Source organism: Lampetra planeri, chromosome 23 (genome assembly GCF_965212315.1).
Source record: "Lampetra planeri chromosome 23, kcLamPlan1.2.h2, whole genome shotgun sequence".
Lineage (NCBI taxonomy): Eukaryota > Metazoa > Chordata > Hyperoartia > Petromyzontiformes > Petromyzontidae > Lampetra > Lampetra planeri.
The window spans coordinates 10,867,303-10,894,353 of NC_136129.1; the positions used below are offsets into that span (position 1 = coordinate 10,867,303).

Consider the following 27,051-nt stretch of genomic DNA (forward strand, 5'->3'; position numbering starts at 1 on the left):
CGCGATGCACACGTCGAACGGCCCACACCACGAGAACCGGTCCTTTTACGTTCGTGTCAACGATGAGCGCCTTGGCAACGTATGGTGAAGTAACTCCCATTGCCGTCGCGGCGTGGGTACAATTTCATCCAGCATCGGAAATTGCCAAAAGCCTGTAAATTATTTTAAGACACCGTGATGGAAATGATTTGCATGATCTCTGTAGGGCCGAGAGGCAGCCCATGTAAAACCATGTGTAAGGAAAGACAAGCGAGTCAAGTGTCTGTTATGTGGGGGTCTGCTGTCTGGAATGCTGTGGCCCAACGCCACAATTTTGAGTCTATATTTGTGTAGTTTATTGTTTTGTCTTATTTTCCTTCCAACTAAAAATTTGGCTTGCACTTAACGGAATCATAAAAAAGAAACTGTGCTGGTCGTGTTGCGAGTTGTGTTTCCCCATTTGTTGCCGCGTCACCTCCGTTCTCGATGAGGATGTCCAGGAGGTCGTCCATGTGCTGCTCCAGGCCTCCCTGGGAACGACACGACGCCGGGTCACAGCGAGCAGCGTCGCGACGGCGCTACGGGCGCCACGCGACGCCCGGACACGAGTCAGAGACGCGCGAGCGCGGCTTCTTCTACAGAGGGACTGGCCGCCACATTCCGCCCCACGATTCAAGTTTCAAGTTTTGTTGAGCCCGTTGAGAACAAGAGACCAGGACGAGTCCCATTAAAGACAAATACAAGCATCAAGCAAATAGAGATATGAGCGAGAGCAGCCGCGTCACAGCAGAAATGGACGAGGGGGGGTTGGGGAGAGGGGGGGGCGCTCGCCTGCATGGAGGGGGCCTTGTGCTTGACGGCGTCCTCGTACGAGGGCGGGAGATCAGGCGTCTCGAGCTGCTCGTGTAAACGGACACACGCGCACACACAGACACGCGCACACACAGACACGCACACACACTTACCATTTATAGTGCACAATTGGTAACGTGCGCAGTTTTCCTTCACTCTCAGAGAATGATTCAGAGCCGTGGAAAAGCACAAACAAGGGGGAATTCAGCAAATAGTGACACCACTTACTTCCCAAGCTGTGTGATCCTGCATTGTGTTTCTACAGTGCACGTGGGAGGAAGCCGCAGTACCCTTGCTGCAATCCCGTGACGAGTCAGGAGAGGGCGACCTCGACCCCACGGGTAGGGAGGGAATCTCATGGGCGTGTGTATGATCCACCAACTGCAGCTGCCTCCACGGCAGTGCATTCCGGGCCACGTGCAGCACGGACGCCCGTGCCGCCCCCAACCTCGCCGTGAGAGCAGCGCAAGCCTCGAGAGCGATCGTGGGCGCCAGCTCGGGGAGGGCGGAAGCTCACCTGGAGGGCGTCCCCGGGCCCCGGGCCGTGGTGGGACGGGCTGTCGGGGAACGCAGCGAGCTCCTCGCGCTCCGGCGCCGCCCGCTCGCGCTTCACCTCGACGCCGGCGGGCATCGGCGGGGTGCGCGGCGGGGGCTCCCGGTCCGCCTCGGCCTCCGCCCCGCACGGCCCCGGCGCCGAGGGGACGGCGCCGTCCCCGGCGAGGGACTCCCGCTTCACCGGCGCGGCGGTCGGGCTCGGGGGCGACCTCCGACGGGGGTCCGCCCGAGGGAAGCGGAACGCGAGCGCGTCCTCGCGTCCCCCGGGCCCGCCCCGGCCGCACGGCCGGGGCGGGCCCGGCCGTGCAACAACGGGGCCCCGGCTCGGGAGAAAACCGGGCGACGCCGGGTCTCCTGGGTAACCGGGCGAGACCCCGGCTTGCGGGAAGCTCGGCGAATGCTGCTGCTGCGGTGGCGGTGGCGAGGCCTGGCCGCCGTGCCGGAGGCTTTTCTCGCGCGCGATCTGCCTCCGCAGCTCGTCGGCCTGCTTCTGCTCCTGCTCCAGCAGCCTCTGCAGCTCCTGGATCTTCCTGCGCTTCATCTCGAGCAACAGGCGGTCCCCGGCCGCCGCATCCGCCTCGGATCCCGGGGTCCCCGTCCTCTCCTCCTTGACCCCGGGCGAGGGGGCGAGGACGCCGGGGGTTCCGCAGGGACCCGGGGAGAGCGACGAGTCGCCGGAGTCGCAGCCCGGCTCGGGGTCGCCGTCGGGGGGGGGGCGGCGCCGCGGCGGGGGGGGGCGCTCCCCCCCACCGCGGAGAAGGCGCGGCGGAGCCGCTCGAGCAGCGCCGGTTTGGTGCCGGAGACGGGCAGCGAGCGGCGCTTGAGCTCGTGCCTCAGCTCCGTCACCTGGCGCGGGCGAACGGCACGCGGGCGGCGGGGGAGGGGGGACACGCGAAGGCGTCATCGCGAGGCCGCGCGCGACGCGAAGGACGCACGGGAACGTTCCGCCCGTTTTCTTGTGCCGGCGGAGTTGCGGCGACTCCCCGAGTCACCTTCATCTCGTCCAGGTTGGAGGGCAGGCCGCCGGGGCGGTGTGCCGGGCTGCCGGACGAGCTTGCGCCAGGACTCGCGTCGGGCCCGCTCGTCCGAGGCTCGGATTTGATGGCGCCGCGAGTCGGGCTTGAGGGTGGGAGACTTCACGCATGCAGAGAGTCACGGTTACACCGGCAGCATGGCACACACATCGTGCCTTCATCACCCTGCCATACATAGCAGGGGTAACCAAAAATATTTCCAAAATCATGAACAAACACAAGATCCAGGTCCGATTTAACACAGTACATAAAATTCGTGATCTGATCCCATCCGTGAAGGACAAGAATCCTGACATGCAATACCCCAGCGTCTATAAACTAAGCTGGATCTGCGGCAGCAGTTACATTGGGGAAACTAAGCGACATGCCTCGGACCGTGTTCGAGAGCATAAGGCAGATTTGAAACACGATAGGACCAATACTTCTGCCGTGGCTGATCATTATTTTAATGTGGCTGGCTCACACGAAATTGATTTCTCTAAGACGATGGTACTTTGCAAGCCAACTGGCTATTGACAATGATTCGTTCATGAAGCCATCCATATATACAGACACAGACACAATTTCAACTGAGAGGAAGGTTATCGACACAGCAATCATTGGAAAGATGTCATCAATCACTTTGGGTCATGGCTTGACTTGTGCTTTATTGTCAATCAACCTCCACCGTCAGCAGTGTGGTGCGTGCAGCATTGGCACTGCTGCTGCATTGGCACTGCTGCTGCATTGGCACTGCTGCTGCATTGGCACTGCTGCTGCATTGGCACTGCTGCTGCATTGGCACTGCTGCTGCATTGGCACTGCTGCTGCATTGGCACTGCTGCTGCATTGGCACTGCTGCTGCATTGGCACTGCTGCTGCATTGGCACTGCTGCTGCATTGGCACTGCTGCTGCATTGGCACTGCTGCTGCATTGGCACTGCTGCTGCATTGGCACTGCTGCTGCATTGGCACTGCTGCTGCATTGGCACTGCTGCTGCATTGGCACTGCTGCTGCATTGGCACTGCTGCTGCATTGGCACTGCTGCTGCATTGGCACTGCTGCTGCATTGGCACTGCTGCTGCATTGGCACTGCTGCCCCGCCCATCCTGCTGGTGCTGCTGATACACTTGGGCTACGCCCATCTCCAAACCTTTATAAACAGTTTGCCTTTAGAGGATAACCCCTTTTCCTGATGACGACCGCTTGTGTTGCGATCAAAACGTCGTGATATTTTTATTCACTTCATTTTTTATTATCATGTTTTATATCTACGTGACTTTACCGAAAGAACCAAGGAATATTGTGGAAACTTACCAGGTGAGTAACCATTCAGGTCACAACTCAAGAATGGACTTTAATAGTGATATGAGTGTGCCCCCACTCGATGCAGAGGCATTTAAATAATCGGGCCTCGCCACGACGCTGTGGAGCACGGGGTGGTGATCGTAGGATCGATTTCAGACGACACACCGACGCATGATGACGTGTCCACAGTGTCCAATCGCACCCGCAGACTCCGTGCTGCAGTACGCCACATCGAGCGGAAGGTGGCGATCCAAGCCCACAAAGATTCCCCCCTCTAAACATTCTCAGACCGTCGGGGCAATGCGCTGTTTGGCGAGGACCTTCGAAGACCGGCACGGCGCACAAGTGGGTGGCCAACAGCACGTCCTGCCGTCTTCAGCTCCACGGTGGCGATGTTTACACATTGCACCAGGTACTCAATTGAGGCTGAGTCGACGTCGGGGAGGCCCAGAACTGGTTCAGATATGAGACACCGATGTTGGCTTTGGCCGGAAATCGAACGTGGGTCGCCAGTTTTGTAGCACAGTGCACTAATCTCTGTCCCACCGCTCCCAACACACACTCCTATACACAATAATGTACACACCCGGAGTCATACACGAAAAATTGCCATTTGCCACAAAGCGTAGGGGTTTCACCGCAGCGCGTGTGCCAAGCTAGGTGCAATGTGAGACCACGTGAAGTGCCACACCCGTGCACTGACGCGCAGGCCAATGGGCCCCAGTCACCTGGAGGGTGCGTGCGGCCCTGCTTGGAGGGGCAGCAGCCGCTGCTGCCCCAGCAGCTGCCGCTGCTGCTGCTGGTGATGGAGCTGCGCCTCTGGCTGCCGCTGCTGGTGCGGCTGCCCGAGCGTTTGCAGATCCAAGAACATCTGCTGCTGTTGCAGGAGCCGCGTGTAGGGAGTGGTGCCGGCCGGCAGGATCGGCGGGCCGCGGGCCCGGCCGTCGCAAGGCGCCTCCGGCCGGCCCCCTCCGGGGCTGCGGGCCGCCGTGGCGGTTCCCGGCGCGGAGGCGGCGGCGGCGGCGCCTCCGCCCTTGTCCGGGGCCGGCCGCTGGCCGGGCGGGACGTACTGGTGGTACTTGAGCTTGCGCACCTTGGGCCGCGGGTCCTTGCCGCGGCTCCTGGCCCGCTGGCCCCCAGCCTCCGGCTGGGGCTGCGTGTGCTGTTGGCGGGGAGAGGGAGGGGGGAGAGGAACACATCCATGCCACGTCGTCCGCACCGCGTGTATTTTAAGTTAATCTCCGTTAGCATCTGTGTCGTGTCTGCTCGCCGCGGAGGCGGTGTGCGGGGGGGGCGGCGGTGGCAGGGGGGGGGGGTCTCACTTTGACGAGCGGCGAGCGCGGCTTGCTGGGCGGCGTGACTCCTGCCGGCTGACCCTGCCTCGCGTGGAGCGGGTTCGCCAAAACCCCCATGGCACTGGCCGCGTCCCCTTGCCGGCCGCGCTGCTGCTGCTGCTGCTGCTGCTGCTGCGAGGGGTTAACGGGAACGAGCGTCGAGAACGAGTGAACCTGCACCACTGCCGTAGTGGATCACCGATCCTCGACATCGGAGTTCTAGAGCTATGCCTGTCCGTGTGGGTGCATGTGGGTGTAAGTCTGGGTGTACGTGTGGGTATACGTGTGGGTGTATTAGTGGCAAGCATACTTCACTATGCACCCGGCAAGTTCAATCCCCGCTCACGACTATCATCAGTAATACAAATCTGAACCGGTCCTGGGCCTCGCCGTAAAACGAGTACCTGGTGCGATGTGTAAAAATCAGCGGTCGGACGTGGTCCTAGCCACCCACTGCCTCGTGCGACATTCTGCCCTGAACAGGTGCTCGCTAACACCACTTACCCCAGCAGTCAGTTGAGGCTATACGGGAAATCTTTGTATTTCTACTCTTGCCTCCATAGCGTGGTCTCCATGGTAAAGTCTCCATATTAAGGACCCCCCAGAACAAAGAACAGGACTCACGGCGCCGGGATCTGCAGGGGATGAGGGGTCCGGTCCGGGGACCGAGAAATCGAGGGAGGGGCCCTGCGGGGGAGGGGAGGGGCCCTGCGGGGGAGGGGCGAGGCTGTCGGGCGAGAGGGAGCGAGCGTCGTCCTCCTCCTCGTCCACATGGGCACCGCCTGCGATGGGCAACACATGCACCAACAACAAAGGCATAGATTCCCCGTGTAGCCTCAAGATGCTGTCAGGGCAAGTGCTGTTAGTGGCACCTTCGTCTCTCCGGTGATGTTTATACACTGCACCGGATACTCATTTTAAAGGCTGAATCTACCTAGGAGGCCCAAAACCATTTAACATATTTGGCACAGGTGTTGGTCGTGAGCAGGAATCCAATTCGGGTGGCCAGGGTTCATAGCGCAGCGCACTAACTACTGCGCTACCACTCCCCACTTACATACTATCGTACACACATGATCGTACATACACGTACATAGAAACACAAGCACATCACAACAGCCACAGCTCGCCACTAAGTGGCGTCATTCTCACCACAACGCCTGTGCGAGGCGAGGTCCACCTTGAGGCCACCACGTGAGGTGTTGAAGGCTTGCTGGCAGGACGTCACGGGATAGACCCAAGCTTAAAGCTTCTCGAATTATGTGTTAAATAGTGAAGGGGGTAGAGGGCATCCCTGTCACGTGCTACGGTGAACAGGAACTGGCTACGACTTCCAGCCCCGTAGCTCTACCCGGGGCTGCCCACCTTCATGAAGGTCCTCAAACATCGTGAGCAGAGGGCAAGAGACGCTCTGCTCATGAGTTGCGAGGTCCGGGTGCGAGGTCCAGGTGTGGGCAGCCGTGCGAGTGGTGAGGATGGTCAGAATGAGTGGACGCTGTGGGCCACGTGGTCGGTGCAGTAGTCCGTGGTCATTGTGGACGGTGCGGGCCTCATGGTGCAAGTGGTGCAGGTGGTGCGGGCAGTGTGGTTAGTACGGACGGTGTGGGTGGAGTGGTGAGTGGTGAGTGGGGACGGTGTGGGTGGAGTGGTGAGTGTGGACGGTGTGGGTGGAGTGGTGAGTGGGGACGGTGTGGGTGGAGTGGTGAGTGGGGACGGTGTGGGTGGAGTGGTGAGTGGGGACGGTGCGGGTGGAGTGGTGAGTGGGGACGGTGCGGGTGGAGTGGTGAGTGGTGAGTGGGGACGGTGTGGGTGGAGTGGTGAGTGGGGACGGTGTGGGTGGAGTGGTGAGGACGGTGTGGGTGGAGTGGTGAGTGGGGACGGTGTGGGTGGAGTGGTGAGTGGGGACGGTGCGGGTGGAGTGGTGAGTGGGGACGGTGCGGGTGGAGTGGTGAGTGGTGAGTGGGGACGGTGTGGGTGGAGTGGTGAGTGGGGACGGTGCGGGTGGAGTGGTGAGTGTGGACGGTGTGGTGAGTGTGGGTGGAGTGGTGAGTGAGGATGGTGAGGACGGAGTGGTGAGTGGACGGAACTGATACCGGCGCCAAGCTGCAGGCCGGCACTGTCCACGGCGAGGATGTGCCGCTGCACCAGCTCGATGGGGCCGGGCCGCAGCGCCAGTCTCCCGTTGAGGTCGGCGGCGAGGCGCGCGCGCTTGAGCCGCAGCTGCGCGGCCTGCAGCGCGGGCTGGGCCTGCGTGTCTGTGGCCGCACGCGGCGGGGGGGGGGGGGGGGGGGTAGGGGGGGGAAGAGACGACGGCGTCAGGACCGACGCAGCACCGGCCGCGTCCCCGCTCTAGACGCTCTGCCCACTGCCACGCTCATTGAACCGGCGGAGCCCATCGGAGCCCATGACGACGTCGCAACGAGCGCCGCTCCCACGGTGAAGACGGCCGAGCCGGAATCAAACGAAACGAGACACGTGACGCATGACGAGCGACACGTGACGCGTGACGAGCGACACGTGACGCGTGATGAGCGACACGTGACGCGTGATGAGCAACACGTGACACATGACGAGCGACGTGCGATGATCACGAGTAACGCGTCACGTGGTGCCATCACCACCTTCCAGGATGTGCTTCTTGACGAGCTCCTTGCGGTCTGGGCGGTTCCAGATCTTGTGCTTCAGGAAGTCCTCCGTCTGCGGGAACGGACGGCATGCGCCTGGTCAACGACGATCGCAGCACCCGCTAACGCTCGCGTCGATCACTCGCTCACCGTGGGTCAGTCACATCCATATCACTCTTAGATTGCTATTGCTTTGGTTACTGATCCCGTAAACTTTAGTCGTCGATTCCTCTGCCCATGATTGATCATTGAATCTCGTGAGTCAGATCGCAGAACCACAACAATAATTTTTACCGATTAGGCGCCTTTCGCAACGTCTCAAGGCGTCATGCGTAAGGAACAGGGTGACAGACTAGGAGCCAGAGAGGAACAGAGCGAAATGGAAGACACAATGCCAATGTTGCGTTGTACACCCTCCTTCACCCGACACAGCTAAATAGGGAAGTGCCCATTTGTCATTGCCTAAGCACACCGGTCGCGCCAGCCTATGCAGTAAATCCTCCACCCATGTTCTCATTCACCATTCGTTGTCCGGGTCACAGATTTAACCCAAGCAATGAAGTACGAATCGTAGAGTTGGTCGTGAAAGCCAACAACGTGCGAAATCAACTTCAGTCTTTCGGTTTCTTCCCTCGCACTGCTCCACTCCTACCATCATTGTATCTTTTCCCCAAGTTCTTATTACCATACTAATAACCTCGCTCAATGCAACTTGTATCTTCTACAACTATGACGATGATGTTTATTGCTGGGCGCTTGATGTTTTGGGCCTTTGGGCCCCCATGCCCAGCAACTGTCTGATTTAAACCGGCAAAATTAATCCGGAGCAATTCAGTGCCCAGAGTCCATGTTTGACCTTTGATCCTTTAGCTTGACCCCTGCCCCCCTGGCAACATTGTCCCCCTGTGGCTGCGTTAAGCCTTCCCTATAAACCCTGACCTCTGCCCCCCTGGACAAAGTTGCCCTTCCCCATGGCTGCATTACCCCCGTGCCCTCTGCCCCATAGGCGTGTGTCCCTGGGGTCTCACCCGCGCTCTGTCCAGGTTCCGGATCGCAGAGGCCATCCTGAGTGCTGCAAAAACACACGCACGCACGCAAAGACACGCACACACACAGACGCACGCACACACAGACGCATGCACGTACAAATACACACGCACACACACACGCGCAGGGAACCGTTCATGCACGGCGCCGGTTTAGAACGCCGAGGCCGCTCCATGAAAACAAAACAACTCTCAAAGTGTTTTGTTGTGCACGCGATCCCGAAACATCTCGGTCGTACAAACTGTGCGCTCGTTTTATTTTGAAGTCCGTCTTGTGCTCGTGCGTCTCTCGGGCACCTTGGTTTATTGAAATAATCGTGGTTACAACGATTATTGTTGTTATTGCTGCTGCTATCGCTGCGATTGTCGTTATTGCTGCGCAAACAAATCGGGTGGCGCCCGGCGCTGGCCCGCAGGAGCCCGGTGCTGCGTGCGCTGCGTGCGCTGCGAGCGAGCGGCAAGGCCGCTGGCGTTTCCTCTCCACGGCGCGCTGCCGGATTGGCACCGTCTCCCCCTCACGAGTGCCGCTGCACGGCTCAGCGAGCCGACCACGAGCGTGGAGAGCGAGCCAAGCATGCGTGTCCGCGTGTCGGTAACCAGCGCGGCACGCGCGTCCCCGTGTCCACGCGAGTATATGCTTGTATGTGCATGTGTGCATGTGCTGGTGGGGTAGTGGTTAGCACACAATACCATGACCCGGCGACCCGAGCTCGATTCCTGTTCACGACCAATAACAGTGGCTCATATATGGACCAGTCCTGGGTCTCCCCAAGATTGACCGAGCTTTAAAATGAGTACCCAGCGCATTGAGTGTGAGCGCGCGAGTGCACTCACGCGGCACGAGGCGCTGCTGCTCCAGGTTCTCCCACGAGCGCCGCTGCTGCAGCTTCACCTGCAGCACTGGAGACACAGACACAGACGCGGCGGCCGCTCAGCCCCGGCCTCCAACCCTCGTCGCTCCTCACCTACGACCCCTTCACCTGCCGCCCCGGAGCACCCCAAACCTCGAGCCCCCCGTCCTGCCTGCCCCCCGCCCCGCCCCCCGCCCTGCCCCCCGCGATGCCCCCCGCGATGCCCCTCGCCGTGCGCGCATTCCATCGCGGCTCGCCGGGCTGCGTCGCGGGGATGCGCGGCGTCGCGGTTGGCTCTGCCTCAGAGGCCCTATTAGGGCTTTCGATTCCCACCGCTCCGACGCAAACCCTGCCAGAGGCGAAACGCACACGCGTGCGCGCGCACGCACGCAAGACGTTACCGAGCCGGCACGTGTGTAACCTCGCCAGGGATACGAGCAGCAGAATTTCCCATTTTTGGAATGCGAGGCGTGTGTTTTTTTGCAAAAGCGTGTTTGGGCTGGCACGCGAGCCGCCACTTTTTTTGACGAGAAAATTACGAAGTGCAGCGAGTGACATCACTCGGCGTGTTGACCGGGGAGGGGGGGGGGCAGCGGGGGGGGCTCCACCCGCGGCGACGAGAGGGGGTGGGGGGCAGAGGGGGGGCGGCAGGGGCCGTGACAACGCAGCCAGGCGTGGTGGGGATCCCTCGTCTTGGAGCGAGGGATCCGAAGAGCCCCCCACCCCTGCCACGCTACGCTGGGTCGTGCCCCCCCCCCGTACCCCCACCGCCCCCCACCCCCCCCGGGTCGCGCCGCCCTCCAGGGGCGGCACGGGGCGACCGCGCGCCGCCGCATGTGGCAGTGATTGTGGGGATGATTAAAGAACGGAGAGCTAGAAAACAATAACACGGAGGGGACTCACGCCGCACACGCGCACGCCCAATGGAGCCGTCAAATGAGCCGAGCGCTCATCGCCGGGCACGGCGCTCGGCTTTCGGGAACGGGGGAGGGGAGTAGCCAGGGGAAGGGGGTGGGGGGGGGGCAGCCACCAGGGCCCACGCTGCCAGGGCCCCCCTGGGATGGGATGCCCGTCCCCCACCCTCCCGAGGGAATCCCTCGACCCTGAGCGGCCAACCACGCGAGGAGGAAGTGCACAAAGGGTCCGGCAATCCCCCTCGTCACCGCCTCAACCACCCACAACCACATGCAGCGCAATACCAACTCAACCACACGCTCTCAGACACCACTCTCAACTATCGTTGCAATTACTCCCGCACTCTCGCTCCCGTAATCTCTCGCTCTCCCCCCGCTCTATTCCCCAATCTCTCTCACCGTCTTCCTCTCAAACTCTCGCTCATCTTAACTTTTGCTTCACCCAACAATGCAAACCGAGAAGCAAACTCCTCACATCAACCAAGGGCAGTGGTGAGGCCTCTGCCTCCAAGGTGCCACCTTCTCCCCCCACCTCCAGTCACCTCCTTCCCCGCAGCCCACACCCGGACGCGTCTCTCGGTGGGCACTCGGCCCATCATCAACACTGCGCGAATCACCGCCAATAACCGGACTGTCCCTGGGGAATACTCGAGGTGACGACCCCATGAAGGGTGACGACCCCATGAGGGGCGACGACCCCGTGAGGGGCGACGACCCCGTGAGGGGCGACGACCCCGTGAGGGGCGACGACCCCGTGAGGGGCGACGACCCCGAGAGGGGCGACGACCCCGAGAGGGGCGACGACCCCGAGAGGGGCGACGACCCCGTGAGGGGCGACGACCCCGAGAGGGGCGACGACCCCGAGAGGGGCGACGACCCCGAGAGGGGCGACGACCCCGAGAGGGGCGACGACCCCGAGAGGGGCGACGACCCCGAGAGGGGCGACGACCCCGAGAGGGGCGACGACCCCATGAGGGGCGACGACCCCGAGAGGGGCGACGACCCCGAGAGGGGCGACGACCCCGAGAGGGGTGACGACCCCGAGAGGTGTGACGACCTCATGAGGGGTGATGACCCCGAGAGGGGTGACGACCCCATGAGGGGTGACGACCCCGAGAGGGGTGACGACCCCGAGAGGGGTGACGACCCATGAGGGGTGACGACCCCATGAGGGGCGACGACCCCATGAGGGGTGACGATCCCGAGAGGGGTGACGACCCATGAGGGGTGACGACCCCGAGAGGGGTGACGACCCCGTGAGGGGTGACGACCCCGAGAGGGGTGACGACCCATGAGGGGTGACGACCCCATGAGGGGTGACGACCCCGTGAGGGGTGACGACCCCGAGAGGGGTGACGACCCCATGAGGGGTGACGACCCCGAGAGGGGTGACGACCCCGAGAGGGGTGACGACCCATGAGGGGTGACGACCCCATGAGGGGTGACGACCCCATGAGGGGCGACGACCCCATGAGGGGCGACGATCCCGAGAGGGGTGACGACCCCGAGAGGGGTGACGACCCATGAGGGGTGACGACCCCGAGAGGGGTGACGACCCCGTGAGGGGTGACGACCCCGAGAGGGGTGACGACCCATGAGGGGTGACGACCCCATGAGGGGTGACGACCCCGTGAGGGGTGACGACCCCGAGAGGGGTGACGACCCATGAGGGGTGACGACCCCATGAGGGGCGACGACCCCATGAGGGGCGACGACCCCGTGAGGGGTGACGATCCCGAGAGGGGTGACGACCCATGAGGGGTGACGACCCCGAGAGGGGTGACGACCCCATGAGGGGTGACGACCCCGAAAGGGGTGACGACCCATGAGGGGTGACGATCCCGAGAGGGGTGACGACCCCGAAAGGGGTGACGACCCCATGAGGGGTGACGACCCCGAAAGGGGTGACGACCCCATGAGGGGTGACGATCCCGAGAGGGGTGACGACCCATGAGGGGTGACGACCTCATGAGGGGTGACGACCCATGAGGGGTGACGATCCCGAGAGGGGTGACAACCCCATGAGGGGTGACGACCCCGAAAGGGGTGACGACCCCGTGAGGGGTGACGACCCCTCGTCCCAACTCACACCGCCTCGCCCAGGTCCAACCTCCCATAGCCCCTCACTACGTTTCGCCTGGCTTACTTTGTTGACCCACGTGAGAACTCGAGAGAGACGAGCTCGACTCTTCTTTGTGTGACCTTGGGTCAACATATTGGCCCAAATTACAGCAAAGAAACAAATAGAAATGGGCGCAAAAAGAACCCCGTTACAGAAGAAATAAGAAGCAGCGCACACAGACGTAATTAAATATTAATCAGAACAGAATTAATTTCCTGTAACGAAAGTTGGCTCGGACAAGCGGCAAAAACATCAGCATGGAGTCAGGGTGATTACTCCAGATCCCTCCGCCTCCACAGGCCCCACTGCCTCCCCAGGTGCTGGCACCTGTGCAGGTCACCTACCCCCACCATGCACCGGGGGTGGTGGGTGGGGGCCGGGGGGGCCTTGGCACTGGACTGCTAAGATAATAAACGCGCCTGATGAGGGCAAGTTCCCAGAAATCAGCGCAAGCGACGCTAATCACTTCCAGTAGCCGTTCAAGGGGTGCCGGGGGAAATACACACAGACTCGCACACACACTCACAAACACACTCTCGCACACAGACACAGACCCAGATCCCCTGTGTAGCATACACAGGGCTTTTGGGACAAGTGCTCCTGAGCGAGCACCGATGAAGGCCGGTAGGCCACACCAAGGGTTTGGTGTGGCCAGCACCATGCCAGAGCTGATGTTTACACACCGCACAAGGTGGTCACTTGAGGCCGAGTTGACCTAAGGAAGGCCCAGGACCAATTTAGAATTGCGAATGCTCGGTTTGTAGTGCAGCACACGATACACACATACACACAACAAGGTTCCACCTATAGCCATAGTTTGTTCATGAAAGTGCTGTTAGCAAGCACCTATTGAGGCCAACACGATGCGCAAATGGGTTACGTGGCCATGGCAGCGGAGTAGGCTAACCACCCACTGCACCATCACTCCTAACACGACCACAGCAACTGCTACCCACGCGTGCACAATGCACACACCCACACGCAAGGGGACACAATCATATAAATGCTCACCCCCCCCCCCCCGCCGTATGTCACGTGGAAGAGCACAGCGGCGGATGTCATCAAAACGGCGACTCTTTAAGCCATCAAAAAAGGTCCTCAGGGCCAAACCTTCCACCTGATCGCCCCCATGGGGGTACAGATTCGTCAACTCAATGTCGAGGGCCTTTCTCGGGCGATGTGCGATGAGCTCGCAAAGATCTGGAAGGATGTCGTTTACGTCCCCCGCACTCCAAGGAAGCCACGTGTCCGGTGACATGCGTGCTGTCATCACAGACACAGCCGCAAGCTGCTAACGAGCCACTGCCACTCGAAGCATAGCGAGACAGCCTGCCGCCTATCCTGCCAACAACACACGGAGAGGCAGCCACCACTTCTGTCCGAATCGGTCAGCTCATCGTCGTGAATGCACAAACCACCCGGCACACACTGGCAGCAAACCTGCTTTACCCAGCATGCAACATCCCGCTACACGGTACTGTTTATATATGCGAGGGCTACTTTAATAGTCACCATACACAGTAGGGCCATGCGATCAGCAACAGTGCGGACGAAGACCTGACAGACTGGACATATGCAGAAGACCTCCACCACCTATTTGACTCAAAACACCACGCGACCTTTCATTCGGCGAGATGGAGGGGGGATTACGTCCCAGACCTGACCTCCGTTTCCATCGATGAGAATGGTGCACCCCCTGTATTCCCAAACAGCCAGGACAGGCCCGTCGTGACTCACATTGGCATCAAAGTCCCCGTGATATTCGTCGGAGCTGGTTTCAGGATGGAAAACTTTGGGTAAGGCGAATTGGAGTGCTTTTTACCGTCGCCATCGAAAACAATTATTCGGATCCAGCCGCCCCCAGATAGGTTTGAACGGAGCTTGGTCCTTGTGATCTCCGCTGTGAAAAAGACGAATTCCCACTCTGTGAACTGAAACGATCAGAAACTGACAAATCTCCTGCCTATCGACGTCGATCTGACCAACATCCCACATCGACGGCTGAGATCCGGTTTAGAATCACGCGGCGCGACCTCCGCTTGGCCCGAATTTCAACATCGAAACGGCGCGGATCGAACTCGTGGCTTTCAAGCGACGCTCTCACCAACCAACTGGCTCAGCGAGCCCTCCCCCACCACCACCACTGCCTGCATTCCACCTTGAACGGAAACAACGGGCATCACCCGAACCGAATCCGCACCAACCACGGAAGATGCCGACACTTTAGGCGCAATTGTGAAATCAAACTCTCCTGCTTGCGACTGCGGCCAGGAACTCCGAACCGTGGACCAGACAATGTCACGCTGCCCCATCGACAAGCGGTGGGCAGTTTGCGCTCGTCACTAACCCCCAGGCAAGGCAACGGAATGGCTGCATCGCTTGCGAGTCCAGACCGTCGCTCCTTCATGGGCCACGAGGAAAGAAGGGAACCGCTCGCACGGTGGAGGGTGGCGGTGGGGCGGTGGGGAGTGCAGAGGGACTGGGTCTGAGAATTGACCGACTCACTCAGGGAAGATAAGAATACCAGGGTTAGAGACAGCTGTGGATGATACGAGGTGTGCAGGGAGTGAGAGGTGGAGGGAGTGAGTGAGGGGTGGAAGGAATGAGAAGGAGTGAGGGAGTAAGGGATGGAGGGAGTGAGTGAGGGGTAGAGAGAGTGAGTGAGGAGGGAGTGAGGGGTGGAGGGTGTAAGGAGGGAGGAATGGATGGAGTGAGGGGTGGAGGGAGTGAGTGAGGAGGAAGTGAGGGTGCAAGGAGTGAGTGAGTGACGGATGGAGTGAGGGGTGGAGGGAGTGAGGAGGAGTGAGGGAGTGAGGGGTGGAGGGATTGAGGGGGGAGGGAGTGAGGGGGGAGGTAAGATTGTATTCAGGAGGGGGAGGGAGGGAGGGGCTATGGGTGGCTCCCAGGCGCGGGTATTTGCGGCTCTCGGCGTGGGAACAGCTCAGGCCAAACCGGCCCACACACACACCACGTGTACACACACACACCACGTGTACACACACACACCACGTGTACACACACACACCACGTGTACACACACACACCACGTGTACGTACACACACACACACACCACGTGTACGTACACACACACACACACACCACGTGTACACCCACACACACACACGTGTACACACACACGTGTACACACACAGCGTGTACACCCACACACACAGCGTGTACACCCACACACACAGCGTGTACACCCACACACACAGCGTGTACACCCACACACACAGCGTGTACACCCACACACACAGCGTGTACACACACACACACACGTGTACACACACACACACGTGTACACACACACACACGTGTACACGCACACACGTACACACACACGTGTACACACACACACAGCGTGTACACCCACACACACACGTGTACACACACAGCGTGTACACCCACACACACACGTGTACACACACAGCGTGTACACCCACAAACACACAGCGTGTACACCCACACACACACAGCGTGTACACACACACAGCGTGTACACACACACACACGTGTACACACACACACGTGTACACACACACGTGTACACACACACGTGTACACACACACACACGTGTACACACACACACACGTGTACACACACACACGTGTACACACACACGTGTACACACACACACACACGTGTACACACACACACACACGTGTACACACACACAGCGTGTACACACACACACAGCGCGTGTGTGTGTATACACAGCATGCACACAACACCCGCCATTCGCCACGAAGTAGCGGTGACATCAACACAGCGCTTGTGCCAGGCTAGGTGGACCTTTAGGCCACGAAAAATATCTAAGGCTCTCTGCTGACAGGTCATGGGGCAGGCCCAAGTGCCATGGGTTGACCGATTGAGATGACTGGCAGATGCACCAACTGTGCCTCCCACTGTGCCAACTTGCTACTTTTTAGCTGCCCAGCGCTCCACTCGTTGTGAGCGTCGCTCCTCTGCCCTTCGTTGTTGCTGGAGGGCGACTGCCTCCAACTGCCCAGTAGCGTCCTTCACGAGCCTCCTCCACAGAGGCCGATCTTGACACCGCTGGTACCAGTCATCGGCAAGTCCACTCAGCTCCACATCCTCCTGTTCCACACCGTTTAGCATCCTCTATCCGGCTAAACACGTGTACGCACACAGCCCGTACACGTACACACATGCACGCGCGTTCTCACACGCACACATTCACGCTGCCACGTGTTCACTCACACACGCATCGGCTGCGTAATGGGTTCACGAGGACAAGGCAAGGATCTCCCGCGTGTAGCCTGAACGGACTGTTGGGGCGAGTGCTGTGAGCGAGCAGCACCTACGAAGGTCGGCACGGCACACGAGGGGTGGCCAGCACCACCATCATCATGATCATCATTACCACCAACATCACCATCATCATTACCATCATCATCACCGTCTGAACCATTACTGCCATTACATAATCACCACCATCATGATTACCACCATCAACCACGTCGATCATCAGCGTGTCTGAGTGAGCGTAGTGGATAAAAAATTATTTAATGTGCTCACTACACAAACACAGGCGGGGCGTGCGAATGCGGAGGAGGGGAGAGGTCACGGGAGAGAGAGAGCGAGAGAGAGTGTACATGAGTGTGAAAGAGTGAGAGCGTGAGAACATGGGTGCGAGAGTGTGTGTGTGTTGAGAGTGAGAGCGTGTGATCTCGTGTGTTTAGGAGAGCGGTAGTGTAGCGGGTAGTGTAGCGGTAGTGTAGCGGTAGTGTAGCAGTAGTGTAGCGGGTAGCGCGCTGCGCTACGGACCTGGCGACCCGCTCACGGCCAACACCAGTGACGATTATCTGAACCGCTCCTGGGCCTCCACTAGGTCGACTAAGCCTCAAATGAGTACCTGGTGCAGTGTGTAAACATCGCGACTGGGGAGACAAAGGCGGTCGGGCGTGGTGCTGGCCACCCACCCCCTCGTGTGCCGTACCGGCTTTCATAGGTGCTCGCTAACAGCACTTGCCCCTACAGTCTGTTAATGCTATACCGGGGATCTTTGTCTTGTATGTGAACTAGTGTGTGTCTGTACGTGTGTGAACTCGTTTGTGTCCATGTGTGAACTTGTGTCTGTTTGTCTGAACTCGTGTGTGTGTGTGTGCTAACACCGCTTGTCCCAACGGGCTGTTTACGCTATAAAGGGGATCTTTGTCTTTGCGCCACTTTCTCTAAGTGGACAACAGTGAATTATGGGAGAACCGTTTGAAATTAGTCAAGTTATCCATCCACTCGTGCTCGCCGTACAACCCAAGCGGTGACACTAAAGTGGCGTGGCGCCCCTGCTGTAAGTGGCCTGGAACGGAGCGCTGTAGAGGCAGCGAGAGTTGGTGGATCACACACACACACGTTGTGAAACTCCCTTCTCGTGGGCCGTGGGAGAGATACCCTGGCACACTAGGAGAATGCACTGGAACAAAATGTGGACTAACCTTCATGTGTTCCATCTGTACGGGAATAGAGTGTTGCCCCCTCGCACGCGTGGGTGTTCTTCGGGTGCTCCGGTTTCTTCCCACGTATGAAGACTCATTAATTGGCCGATAACACCTTGATACGTAGAGGACCGTAAAGCTTGGGAAATTGTTGGTAGCGCCGGCTCCTGACCACGCGGCTGCTGCTGGCTCCCCGCTCCTCGTCTGCGGCTCGTCCTTGCGCATCGGAGCCATCCTCCCTCCCTCTACATGAGTGATGAGCGACCGCTGTGTGGCGGTGGTGCAGAGGTACACCTACTTATTATTATTGTTGTTGTTGTTGTTGTCGTTATTCGAGTTTTGCAAACTCAGGTGGAACCGATTTCTGCTCTGGCCCAGGGCGGGGAAGACAACGCTTCCGCACGCACCTCAAGTTCAGTTTCCAGAGACGAGGACTCCACATGTTCGAACAAGCGCCGGTGGGCAGCACGTCCACATTTCAGGCATAATTATGCAAACATTTACTTCACTTTATAAATACGGCGCGCGGGCTGTAAATATTTGGCGGGGAGAGGCCAAAAACAACTGCTTTCCATGACCTTACACACTGCAGGATTGCAAACACACACTCGCTGTACACCGGTACACAGACACACACACACACACTCGCCGTACACCGGTACACACACACACACTCTTACCGTACACCGGTACACACACACACTCGCCGTACACCGGTACACAGACACACACACACACTCGCCGTACACCGGTACACACACACACACTCGCCGTACACCGGTACACAGGCACACACACACACTCTTGCCATACTCCGCTACACACACACACGCCGTACACCGCTACACACACACACACACTCACCTGTACAAACACACACACTCACCGTACACCGGTACACAGGCACACACACACACTCTTGCCGTACTCCGCTACACACACACACGCCGTACACCGCTACACACACACACACACTCACTTGTACACACACACACACTCACCGTACACCGGTACACACACACACACTCACCGTACACCGCTACACATACACTCACCGTACACCAGTACACACACACACTCACGTCGTACACCGGTACACACACACACACTCACCGTACACCGGTACACACACACACACACTCACCGTACACTGGTACACACACACACACTCACGTCGTACACAGGTACACACACACACACGCCGTACACCGAACACCGATACACACACACTCCGTACACTGCTACACACACACACTCCGTACACCGGTACACACACACACTCGCCGTACAACGGTACACACACACCATACACCGGTACACACACACACACACACTCGCCGTACACCGGTACACACACACCATACACCGGTACACACGCACGCACGCATACCGACTGTGGGGGGCAAGTGATGTTAGCAAACAGCTATTAAGGTCACCACAACACACGAGGAGGTGGTTTGATCAGACGGCCCCCAGCCGCCTTTGTCTCCCTAGGCCGGAACGGTGCACGCACTCTGTACACACGTAAACGCACAGACGCACACACACGTGCACGCACGCAGTGTACACCATTATGCTGCGCTCGTCAATTTACTTGCGAGCATCAACTCGGGATCGAATCATCTCCGAGCTGTGAACCCCGCGCCCTCCACCCTCAACACCTCGCCCTGGGGGCTGGCTCAGAGGCGAGGGGACCTTGGGGGCACCGTGGCAGCAATTGCTCTCACTGGGCCCGAGCGTTCCTCTGGACCAGGCTAGGTGCACAGAGGGCACGCGCAGTGCCGCACGCGCAGCGCCGCACGCCGGCGGGTGGCTTCACGCGATCAGGCGGCACGTGCCGAGCGCACCGGCGCTGAAGGTGAAGCGTAGCACAGCGTGGGACAGGGAGCTTGCCGAGCTTTACGGCTTTTCTGTCGTGCTGTTTGTTACTGGCCGCTTGACGTTTTGGGCCTGTGCTCACTATATATGTGATAGATAAATATAAAGAAATAACTATATATGCCAGCCATACAGCTCTTGCGGATGGCAAAAGTGGTGGTGGTGGTGGTGGTTAATTTGTCGATGACATTGAAAATAATTATAATGAGGATGTTGGTGATTATGTTATGGATGATCTGTGTAATATGGGTCTTACGAACTTAGGACCTGTATCGTAAAAAGAGGGTCCTTATGGTAACATCTGGCAGTTCAAGCGAGCTGACCCTGCTGATGAGACACTGAATGTCGAAACTGGTCCAGAGTATTTGCTTGTGCTGCTGAAATTATGCACTTCCAGGAGGCGGCGTGGCTGAAGGCATGTGTAAGAAATTTGTTTTTTTTCTACATGGAACAACGGAGATGTGAAGGAGGCATTGTCTGCCTATTGACTTTGTTAAAAACAATGATGGTGATGAAGATGCTGGTCGTGCTGATGATAGTGACATGAATAAGAGGCGTGCACCTCCAAAACCTGCTTATTGCTATGGTGACGATGGTGGTGAGGATGATGACACTGAGGATGACGTGATGACGACAACGATGATGATATCGGCAGTGACGATGATAAGTATGATGACGGTGATGATTTTATTGATCGTAATTACATTGGTGGTGATTGGGCTGGTGATGATGCAGATCATTTCATCAACGATGACCATGGCAATGATCATGATGCGAGCGACGATGGTGGTGGTGGTGGTGGGGACAGCGATGACGGTGATGATGATGCCAGTGACGGTGATGACAGCGATGACGAGGGCCGGCACGTCACCGCTTCATCCCTGCGCATCTGGCCTGTGTCAGGCTGCGTCACCGCTTCGTGTAAACGGTGTCTATGGCCGTGCCAGGAATGTTTCCATGCCTCAATCCGGGAGTGGGGGCTCTGGGGGAGGGGTCCCCTTGGGGGGAGGAAGGGTCCCCTTGGGGGGGGGGGGGAGGGGTCCCCCGGGGGGTGGCGATCCCCGAATTGGGACCCGCGTCAGCCCAGTCTGCGGCTGATACGGGTTTATCATCTCGTACACAAGCACGTCCCACACATGTCTCGTGCACCGCACCTCTGTCTAAACTTCGTTACAAATCCCCCTCACCCCCACCACCGCCTCCGCCGCCCCCCCCCCCACTGGCGCAGGGCAGCTCTGCCGTCACAGGGGTTCGCGTGCCACGGTAATTACCGCTCGTAACCTACGCAGTGACCCGTCGCCCATCAACATCGCCCATCAACGTCGCCCAGCAACGTCGCCCAGCAACGTCGCCCATCAACGTCGCCCAGCAACGTCACCCAGCAACGTCACCCATCAACATCGCCCTTCAACGTTTGCCCAGCAACGTCGCCCATCAACAGCTCTATGAACATCAGCAAACACCCTCCATCACCGTCATCAATCAACATTATGATCACACTCTCCATAACTCCCTCTGTCTCCCTCTCTGTGCCTCTGTCTCTCTTCATCTGGTGCTGCTCCCCCATGCCGAATCCATGAAATATGATGGATTTATGTTTAAAATTTCTCTCGGACTAAATCTACACCTATCCTTACAACTGCTCCTTCACCTCCACCTGCCCATGCCCCCCGCCCTCCCCCACCCCCGTACCGGTGCGGCGCTGCTCCAGGCTGAGGCCGTGCAGCTCCTCCGCCACGGCGCCTCCTCCTCCTCCGTCGGACCCGGCACCTCCTCCTCCGTCGCGGCTCCCCGGGGGGGTGCTCCCCGTGCGCACCCCCATGGCCCCTCCGTGGCAGCGCGGGGGTCCGCCCGGTGAGTGCAGCCGCCTGCCCAGAGAGACGGCGCCGGTGACGATGATTATGGTTTGTTATTACGCCTGCTCAACCAGGAAAGCCTCGCCGAGTCTCAAGACTCTTTGTCTGGAGGGTCCTGCCAAGTTTTTGCCAGAGGGGGCGGCGTTGCAGCTACTGTGTGCCATCCCAATTGAGTGGTTGGCAGGTTCATGTTCAGCATTGGGAGGTACATGTTCAGCATTGGGAGGTTTTGGCCAATACCGGTTACATTGTAGTGTATACAAACAATTGCATAAACGTAAGTGTCAAACATGTGAATTGCCAATGGGCAATTTGAGTGATGGAGTGGCCGCCAAAGGAGGGACCACACTTGGGGAGCGACGAGGAGTGAGTTTGTACATAGCATCGTGCGGTGCTGAGAGGCGGAGATCATGGCGAAGCAAAGATGACAACAATCGTTGGTGGAGATGGCGACGATGGTGGAGATGGTGGAGATGGCGGCGATGATGGTGATGATAGTGGTGATGGTAAAACAGCATCACCACCAAAACGGCAAAACAGCCAAACACAAGTTCCAGAAAACATCTAAAAAGTCACCGCTTGGCCCGAGTTTCACCACATCACCATCCCTGATCGCGAGAACCCACCACCTCCCACCCCCCAACCCCCCCGGACTTCAAAACCCCCCCAAACCCGCGTGATTAAAAGCGCCAATAAGCCCCGGACTCGCGGCGCGCACATAAATCAAGCGCCCTGCGCGGCGGCACTCCTCGCTGCTGCTCCGAGCGAGCGAGTCATGACGGTCCGGGGATTTGGGGATAATCTGATGTGGAGCCAAGCGGGGGGTTGCCCCCCCACCCCGGCCCCAGCCAGGGTTTGGCATCAGGACCCCCCCTCCCCCGTCTTCGAGTGCTCGCTGTGGCACGGCGGCACAATTACTTTGAGCAAAACAAAATCTAAATGCCAAACACGTGTTTGTAGAACAAGATAACGCAGATCACAGGGCGTCTCGCCGGGGCAAAGCCAAGCTCTGTATTTACCAGCAAAGGTGGCCCCCAGGTGGTGATCAAGTTGAGTGGGGGGAGAGGGGGTGGTCGTGGGCCATCCCCAATGCCCCCCCCCTCCCCAGTCACTGGCCCATTACCCCACGCGACAAGCCGGGCCAGCCCAGTCATTAAATGAGCCTCCTATTCGACTTCACTATTTCAAATAATAAACGTATTTTGTCGTGTATCATTGATTGCGACTTCACGATTGCTGTTCGCTGGCGGTACCGCATCGTGTGGCCTTTAACAAGCCGAGGCAAAGTGCCGTTAGCGAGCGGCGATTACGTCCGGTGCAATGCACGAGGGGGCGGTGTGGCCAGGGTCACGCCCAGCCACCTTTGTCTCTCCCAGTGGTTACGTTTACACACCGCACCAGGTACTCGTTCCAAGTGGAGGCTGGTAACGCCCAGAACCGGTTCGGATATCAATTCGCCGCCGATGTTAGCCGTGGCCAGGAATTTAACTTGGGTCGCCCGGTTTATAGCGCGGTGCGATAAAAACTTTGCCGCGGGTTCCTGCGGACAGTCCTCTGCTCGGGGCAGGATAACATCAAGCAACAGAAAGTGTTTTTCTCTGTAATATATAATTATAATAAAACGTTGTACCCGTGGCAGCACACCATGGAGAAGGGGATGTAAGGAAGGGAACGAGAGCCAGGAACGGGAGAGAGAAGGGACGCTGCGACAGAAGTCTCCGAGACGGACACAGAGAGGGCACGGCTCAAGATGAGCAGCAGGGAGGAGGAAGGAGGAACGCCGGGCAGGAAGGGGAGGAGGCGAAGGCATGACCGGGACGAGACGTCGGGGACGAGAGGAGGAAGGAGCGAGCAAAAGTCAGCTACATGGAGGAGCAGCGTCTGTTTTCACCGAGGGCGGTGGTGAGAGGGGAGGGAATCAGAGTGGGGGTGACGCTGACTAAAATGCATCAACAACTCAAAGCCCCTAAGCTCACATCTTATCAGAGCCATTAGAAGGGGACCCCCTTTGAAGGGGACCCCACCCCCTCCAATGGCAGTTGTCCCTGTGCAGCACAAGGTGACTCAGCACATGGAACTGCGAGCATGCACATGGAACCTATAGCATGCACATGGAACCTATAGCATGCACATGGAACCTATAGCATGCACATGGAACCTATAGCATGCACATGGAACCTATAGCATGCACATGGAACCTATAGCATGCACATGGAACCTATAGCATGCACGTAGTACAGTACTTATATCATGCACATGGGGTCCTATAGCACCCTTTCCTGAATTCTGGATTACATAACAAAGGAATAAATAATAATAATATCATAATAACATAAAACAGACAATGTCATTGAAGCTGGCGCAGAGCATGGGCTAAGCGCCGATATTTACTACTCGGGGAAAGGGTGGGAGGGGGGAGCGGGTGGGAGGGGGAGCCGGGGGGGGGGGGGGAACCGGGGGGAGGGGAACCGGGGGGAGCCGGGAGGGGAGGGGGAGCTGGGGGGGGAGGGGGAGCCGGGGGGAAGGGGAACCGGGGGGAGGGGGAGCCGGGGGGGAGGGGGAGCCGGGGGGGAGGGGGAGCCGGAGGGAGGGGGAACCGGGGGAAGGGGAACCGGGGGGAGGGGGAACCGGGGGGAGGGGAGCCGGGGGGGGAGGGGGAACGGGGGGGGGTTAAGGGCCGCTTTGGCCCAGGAGAGCTACAGGCGCAGCCTTGCAATTGCCTGCTCGCGCCACTGCTGGTGGAGGGGGGGCTCCCTTCCTCCAATTGAGCGAACTCTTACAGAGTGTTTGGTCTCCTCATCCACGTTCACCAGGCGCGTTGGAAGAGGTGACATGGGCCCCTGGGTGGGGTTCAAATTAACGGGGGGGGGGGGGGTGATTGGCTGCGTCCCAGTCCTGTCGCTACCTCGCCCGTGTTCGTGCCCTCTCCCGACTCCTAAACTCCCTCTCCCGACTCCTAAATTCCCTCTCCCGACTCCTAAACTCCCTCTCCCGACTCCTAAACTCCCTCTCGCAAGGTCGTGCAGGGTTTGTTGCGATGATCTGATTGCGGTCATTAAACAGAGACAATCTGCACACGGCAAACAGACACGACGGGCTATGAGGTTACACAACTGCATCTGTGCCGATGTTTGCGCACCGAACCAGCTGTTAATTAAAGGGCGAGTCGACCTGGGGGACATCATCTCCGGTGTTAGCCGCGGACGTGATTCGAACCAAGGTAGTCGGGTTCATGGCGCAGGGCGCTCACCACTGCACCACCGCTCCACCCGAGTTGACACACAAATGCAGCTACACTCACACTCGCGTGTTCCAACACAGCCACCACACTCGCGTGTTCCAACACAGCCACCACACTCACGTGTTCTAACACAGCCACCACACTCACACTCACGTGTTCCAACACAGCCACCACACTCACTCACTCACGCGCGCTCTCTAAACTCGTCGGATCGCATTCCGGGCCGGGAAGGAGGATCGGCAGCCGGAGAGCGGGACACAGATCCCCCCCCCACTCGCCCCCCACCCAAGAGACCCCCCCCCCTCGCCCTCAAAAAGCATCTCCCCTGCTTCGTGTCCCACCGGCTCCGAGACACCCCCCCCCCCTCTTGCTTCCAGAGACCAACAGGGATCACGTGACCAGGCGGCGCGTGCCTCTGCTTAGCGATCCGCCTGCCCGTGTCTCCTGTCTCCGCCTGCCCGTGTCTCCGCCTGTCTACGTCTCTAACTACCACGGCTCTCTCTGCCCGCCTCTGATTCCCTGCAATGCTGTCCGAGTACTCGCGGTCTGCGTTCCAGGAGGCCACCTTTCCCACGCCCACTCACCTCCTGAGCAGTGGGGCAGTGGGGGGGGGGGCAGAGGTGTGCGGGGGGGTGTGAGCGCCTCACCTGTACGGGAGGGGGGGGGTGAGCGCCTCACCTGTACGGGGTGGGGGGCGCGGTATTGGGGGGGGGGGGAGGTGTTGCGCTCAGCTGTCCCGCGCCGCCACCACCGTCGCCCCGTGTCGCGCGCGCCGCCGAGTCTCCGCTTCTGCGCTCCCCGCGTCTCCCTCTCCGGGTTCTCGGCGTGCGGCGTGGGCGTGGCCTCACCAAGTAGGGGCACGGGGTGGGGCTGGGACAGAGTTGAGGCGAGGGTTAGGGATGGAGTTGGGGTGAGGGATGGAGTTGGGGTGAGGGATGGAGTTGGGGTGAGGGATGGAGTTGGGGTGAGGGATGGAGTTGGGGTGAGGGATGGAGTTGGGGTGAGGGATGGAGTTGGGGTTAGGGATGGAGTTGGGGTGAGGGATGGGGTTGGGGTGAGGGATGGGGTTGGGGTGAGGGATGGGGTTGAGGTGAGGGATGGGGTTGGGGTGAGGGATGGAGTTGGGGTGAGGGATGGAGTTGGGGTGAGGGATGGAGTTGGGGTGAGGGATGGAATTGGGGTGAGGGATGGAGTTGAGGTGAGGGATGGGGTTGGGGTGAGGGATGGGGTTGAGGTGAGGGATGGGGTTGGGGTGAGGGATGGGGTTGGGGTGAGGGATGGAGTTGAGGGGAGGGATGGAGTTGGGGTGAGGGATGGAGTTGAGGTGAGGGATGGAGTTGGGGTGAGGGATGGAGTTGAGGTGAGGGATGGAGTTGGGGTGAGGGATGGAGTTGGGGTGAGGGATGGAGTTGAGGTGAGGGATGGAGTTGGGGTGAGGGATGGAGTTGGGGTGAGGGATGGAGTTGAGGTGAGGGATGGAGTTGAGGTGAGGGATGGAGTTGGGGTGAGGGATGGAGTTGAGGTGAGGGATGGGGTTGGGGATACAGTTTTGTGCACACATTGGTCACCGCTATCGCGTGAAGGTCATGAGTTGGGGTCCGGAAATCAGCGGGGGGCAGGGGTCAGGTCGCCCCTTCAGGGACCCCTCCCTGTGTGTGGAGGACCCTCACTCCCACGCCCCGCAAACCCCCCGCGCTGCCTTTCACGCAGGCGAGGCAGCGAGTCCCGTGCACGGCACAACCGCATTTGTCTCCCCCAAGTGCTGATCTTGACCACACAACATCAAGCCCTCGTTTTTGGCTCAGCCGACTTAAGAGTAGGCCAAGCGTTGTAGATTCCGGTGACTGCGGTGTAAATGAGAGGATACGAGTCTGGTGGGAGGAGGCCCCATAACGAGTGTCGTGAATGAGGATCGATGTGCGGCCCCAGCCCCCCATCTCTCCCCGTCCTGTGCCCCCCCCCCAACCTTCCCCGCGTCTTGGCGTGCAAAGCCCGAGACCGGCTCCATAAACAAACAAC

The 27,051-nt window shown here is 59.2% G+C and overlaps 1 protein-coding gene across 1 annotated transcript in view; it reads right to left on the bottom strand.

Moving 5' to 3' along the window:
• Positions 1-27,051, bottom strand: part of LOC144726542 (uncharacterized) — a 34,328-nt gene that overhangs the window by 1,495 nt on the left and 5,782 nt on the right. The window contains 14 exon segments of the mRNA XM_078605336.1: positions 455-509; positions 811-876; positions 1,349-2,103; positions 2,106-2,232; positions 2,379-2,520; positions 4,437-4,870; positions 5,031-5,174; positions 5,667-5,824; positions 7,136-7,297; positions 7,664-7,739; positions 8,695-8,738; positions 9,547-9,612; positions 21,628-21,803; positions 25,711-25,902. Of these exon segments, the coding sequence (XP_078461462.1) occupies positions 455-509; positions 811-876; positions 1,349-2,103; positions 2,106-2,232; positions 2,379-2,520; positions 4,437-4,870; positions 5,031-5,174; positions 5,667-5,824; positions 7,136-7,297; positions 7,664-7,739; positions 8,695-8,738; positions 9,547-9,612; positions 21,628-21,803; positions 25,711-25,902 (2,597 nt within the window).